Source organism: Danio rerio, chromosome 8 (genome assembly GCF_049306965.1).
Source record: "Danio rerio strain Tuebingen ecotype United States chromosome 8, GRCz12tu, whole genome shotgun sequence".
Taxonomy (NCBI): Eukaryota; Metazoa; Chordata; class Actinopteri; order Cypriniformes; family Danionidae; genus Danio; species Danio rerio.
The window spans coordinates 15,942,243-15,947,507 of NC_133183.1; the positions used below are offsets into that span (position 1 = coordinate 15,942,243).

General features: G+C 34.3%; 1 protein-coding gene across 1 annotated transcript; it reads right to left on the reverse strand.

Annotated features, from left to right (window-relative positions):
* Positions 1–35: 35 nt before the first annotated feature.
* Positions 36–4,394, reverse strand: ndufb11 (NADH:ubiquinone oxidoreductase subunit B11). The gene is made up of 3 exons (NM_001044981.1): positions 4,121–4,394; positions 3,103–3,236; positions 36–443 (listed from the first exon to the last, which is right to left on the reverse strand). Exons 1-3 carry the CDS (start codon positions 4,310–4,312, stop codon positions 317–319), a joined length of 453 nt encoding a protein of 150 aa, NP_001038446.1. The 5' UTR covers positions 4,313–4,394; the 3' UTR covers positions 36–316.
* Between the last annotated feature and the right edge of the window lie 871 nt (positions 4,395–5,265).

Sequence of the window (5,265 nt, forward strand, 5' to 3'; positions counted from 1 at the left end):
ATAGATAGATAGATAGATAGATAGATAGATAGATATTTTTCTGATTTCTTTAATGTGCCTTCTGCATAAGACATATGCACACACCGAATGGCTAAAAAGTTTGTAAGCTTTACAGTTTTTAACATTCTCTTTAAATTAATTGAGTTTATTCTGCTCACTGAGAGTGCATTTATTTTATCAATGATGAGTATGAAAATAACAGCAACTGAAAATACCACATTCAGCTATATTATAACATTTTATTATAATAGAGTTGAGGAGAGGCAAATGTACAGTCCAACACAAATTAACAGGATAATTAATGACAATATGCTGTCTACTCTTCTGAAGAGGGGAGAACAATGGTGCTTGGGTCGTAGTAATTTTCAGTCAGGACGGGAAGACCAGCAGCTTCCCTCTGTACGATCAACCTTTCAGCTTCCCGACGAGCCCACTGCCTCATGCTGGAGGACAAAAAGAGAGAGAAAACATCATGATTTAAACAAATGGGGGGTGAATAGCAATAGAAAAAGCACACATGGAAACCATTGCATCTAAAAGACAATCTTTTATTGAATGGCTTGAAATTACATTAAAGACTAATGGGGTATATGCACACAGACTTTTACAGTTTCAGCCAGCTAGCCTCAGGGCTTCTGGTGAACTGTCCGTTTATTTTAAAATTGCCATGTTTAAGGTCTCAATTAATCAATTAAGGTGATTTCTTTAAAAATCAGTGATCTTCACTGCCTGATTGATATACAATATACAGTGGGTCTCAGACCGGCCAAGAAGCACTGCATTATATTACATTTTCCCCTCCCCGTCTTTAAAATATTACAGTTTATTTTACCCCAGTATTTTCAATGGAATTTCTGCACTAGCCTGTTGCTACTGACGGCGCCTGCGGTTAAACAATCTTTCATCTCGATTTATGCTTAAACAGCTTATTAAATGCTTAAATCTATTTAACTAAATGTATTGTAATAACAGTACAACATCAATGCTGTAAAAGAAACCTTATCATATTGAAAATAGTCAAATTAATACAGATATATATATATATATATAGATAGATAGATAGATAGATAGATAGATAGATAGATAGATAGATAGATAGATAGATAGATAGATAGATAGATAGATAGATAGATAGATAGATAGATAGATAGATAGATAGATTTTATTTAAAAAAAAGGATATAAATAAAATAAAGAGCATTTTATTGTTTTCCGAGGAGTAAAAATGCATTCAGGTATAAAGTGATTAAAAAATCAAATGTTAAATAATACTGGATAGTGTTTCTAAACAACCTAAAAAAAATTATTATTAATTTGGCAAAGGTACAAACGGTACAATTTCTTATGCCTGAATGTTTTTAACAGTTACAAGCCTAAAAAAAAAAAAATTAATTAATAAAAATAAAAAATTGCAAAATGATAAATAATCCAGACTCAACATTGATTGTACTTGCGATGTGACTATTACGAATGATCACATTGCGATATTGATGTTAAAATGATATATTATGAAGCCCTATTCAAAATCTAATTTAATTCAGCACAAAATCATCAAGGGTATGATCACGCTCATCTTCAGTCATTCAAACAGATTGGATAGTCCATTTAAATATTATCTAGCACAAAAACTCTTCTCAAATATTTTCAGTATACAACAACAACACTGTCCAAATCTTTCTTGGTTGTCATGTGTTAAAATATCATAGCATATTAATGAAAAAAAATAGTAAATTTACAAGCATGTTAAAATAGTAAATAAATAAGTTTTTGTTTTAAAGGGTCCAGTTTAAGTTTCTTCTGTTGAACACAAGAGAAGACATTTTAAAGAATGTTGGAAACAGTTAACCATTGACTTCCATTGTGGCAACCAGTTTCCAACATTCTTCTTTTGTGTTCCAAGTAAAAAAAAAAAGAAACTCAAAGGTTTGAAACAAGTGAGAATAAATGATGACACAATGCTCATTTTTGGATATTATATAGGGTGTTTATCCACTGTTCTCATGGGTCATTTGGTCCAGACCAAAAAAAGAAAATATAATAATAATAATAATAATAATAATAATAATTAGTAAAGACACATTTAGTGAGGCTGAACTAAATATGCACAAAATGGCTTATTAGGATTTGCAAAAGAACTGGCAATGCATCCAAATCAATGTTATGTGCAAGGCTGATTGTCCATGTTTTATGTCCATACATCTGATGCTATTTTCACCAAGCAACAATTGAGAAAAAGACTAAACGGTGTCCATGAAATTCTTTCTGAGAGCTGTTTTGAAAGGTAATGAGCAAAAAAAAAAACTGGTACGCTAAAGTGTTTCCATCTATTTTATGGTTATACTATACCTTAGGGCTGCGCCACATGCAGCAATATTTATTGCCACATGCAGCAATATTTATTGCCACATGAATATTGGATTAGACAACAATATTAGTAAAAATTAATATGGGGTGTGATCAACTCGAAGCGAATAAGAATGTGTGCCCTGCTCTCAATATATCTGTTGCATCTGCAAAGCATAAAAAAGCCCCCCTGGAAAAAAAACTGATGTGTTTATATGATTATGATGATGATGATGATGATGATGATGATGATGATGAAATGAGTGCAATCGATTCCAAACAAATGTCCAATAGTAATAAAAGTTATTTAAATCTCTCTCTATCTTTCCACCCTGAAAGTTCTGTTTACATTATTTGTATATTTTAATAGATTCCCTAGATCTATATTATATTATTTTAGTTTTTTACTATTATTACAATTTTCTTGATCCAATGTTATGTTTTCAAATAGAGAAGAAAACCTCTCCTTTGTATTTCACACATGCTGTTTAATAAATTAGATTTTGACATCTCATACGAGGCTTTAATTTGCAAATAAACATTTAATAACAACTTGTAACATCATATTCTGTACATAGCTTTTGTTTGTATTGTGTTCATGTTTTACCGGAACCATACCTGAATCTACAAATAAGAGTGAACGGCAGACAAACTAGGACTCAGTCTGCTTGTTTGGTGCGCATAAAGGCTCAAGTACACCCACAAATACATGCCAAAGCGTTCAGTGCAAATAACAGTGGGCTCATAAATGCACACTTACCCGTGATCTGGTAAATAGTGAATGAAAGTGCTTCCAACAACAATGACCAAAGAAATGGAAAAGAAAAATGCCAATTTCATGTTCCATTCATCCACAATTGGTTCGTCATGATGGAAGCCGTGAAAATCTGGATTCTGAAAAGCAAAGATAAACATGTTCTATTGATAAACCAGCATTTATAGGATTATGAAGCAAAGTAACACTGAAAAACATTTCTCCAAACATATATTTATCATTTTAATATTGCTGATCACATTGCATGACTGCTGCAACAACCAAACGGACTAGAATAGAACCATTTCACAAGAATAGCGATGAATGCACAATAAAATCCAGTGAAAACTTTGGCAGAAATAATTTACATCCAATTTTTAATTAAGCTAAAGTTGACTTTATATTCGCACATTCGTTCATTTTTGAATGAATTTGAAACTTGTGAGACAGTCTATATATTGTTTATTATGCTACTTCGGCCTGAAATCTTATGTAAATATGACTTAAAAACAACATTAGCTCTATTTAATTGGCTGGAAACAATGTTGAACTTTGATAGTGAAATTTAACCACACTAAACTAAACTGAACTGCATCTCTGAAAACTAGAACTTCTAAGTTAAGCTGCTTTGACACAATCTACATTGTAAAAGTGCTATAGAAATAAACGAGTGAAGTAAAATAGTCATTGACTGCTAATAGGGTTTGACTATTTAAAATGTGCAAGCAACACACTTTTCTGAAATTATTTTAAGGAGAAAGTCCAAATGTGCGAATATAAAACCAACTTAACCGCATTCTCTTTTTAACATGCAATATAATGCATACACCAAGAGATGCTATGTATGCACAATATAAACAGTAGTGTTCACAATGTAAATATACATCAGTGCAGGTCATTTAGAGAATTAAGAAAGAATTTATCAAACAGACACATTTGTTAAACAATACTCACGCACCTCTTGTCAACTGAGCCACATTTAAATGTGCCCCAAGCATCGTACACATGTTTGTGGTCCTCTTACCTTGTCAAACGGGCTGACCTCTGCGTGTCCATGACTGTCCTGAAGCGGCGGAGCAAAGGGCCGCAGATCAGCAGGCACCGAAGCTCCGGACGCGCTAGACTGCGGCGTCTGAGATACAAAGCGGCTCCCGAGCGCCGAGCTCAGACGAACCCGGGACAAAGCAGGGTAGATTCGGCTCAGACGTGAGAGCATTCTCCCGACTTTTCTGTACTCGAAGTGGTTTCGAGACAGCTACCGCTTCGAGTTATTTTTTTCCGGGTTAAAAATGAAGACGGAAAGGTTTTCACCGTGCCTTACCGCCATCTAGTTTACCGGATGCGCCATAACATGGGGGTTATTGCTGAACAGCAGATGTCTCTGTTTCACGAATCACGACTTTTATTCGTGTGTTTGTTCACAAACTCTAAACCGGATCTGTTAAATCATGTTTGAAAAATAATATCTATAGCAGGGGTGTCCAAACTCGGTGCTGGAGGGCCGGTGTCCTGCTTCAACACAGCTGCCTGGAAGTTTCTAGTAGTATATATCTAGTAAGAGCTTAGTTAGCTGGCTCAGGTGTGTTTGATAAGGGATGAAGCAAAACTCGTCAGGACACTAGCTCTCCAGGACTGAGTTTGGACACCCCTGATCAATAGGTTTGGCAGTGAACTAATTTTGGAAAAGTTTAGTTTTGTTTCTTGCAAGATCTCTACTGATTATAAAACTTCTGTTGTTGTGTTTCATTCTAATAATAAACCCATGTGTTGGGAACACAGTATTACTATTTTAATACCAAATTTGACTTATATATATATCATTAAATACACCTAGACCTAGCACAATGCAAGTTATTGTCTTAAAATGTATGACTTTTTGTATACGAAATGTCTGTAAAAGTGTTATGCTTTGGTCTTCATTTTAGTTTACTATTAGTATTGGATTGCTAAATTTTAAGTTACGCTACTTTAAGGTACATGAGTGCCACACAGTTGTCTTCATAGGTTTTGTTATCTGACTGCAGAAGCAGGAAGTTCTCAAAACCACAGACGCTTCAGCTCTTCAACATGTTCCTCCCTCGCAAGAAATCCAGTTTACACGCATGAGCCTTTGCAAATCTCACATTCAAAAACAAGTATTCTGATGCTACAGATTAGACCACCAGTTCC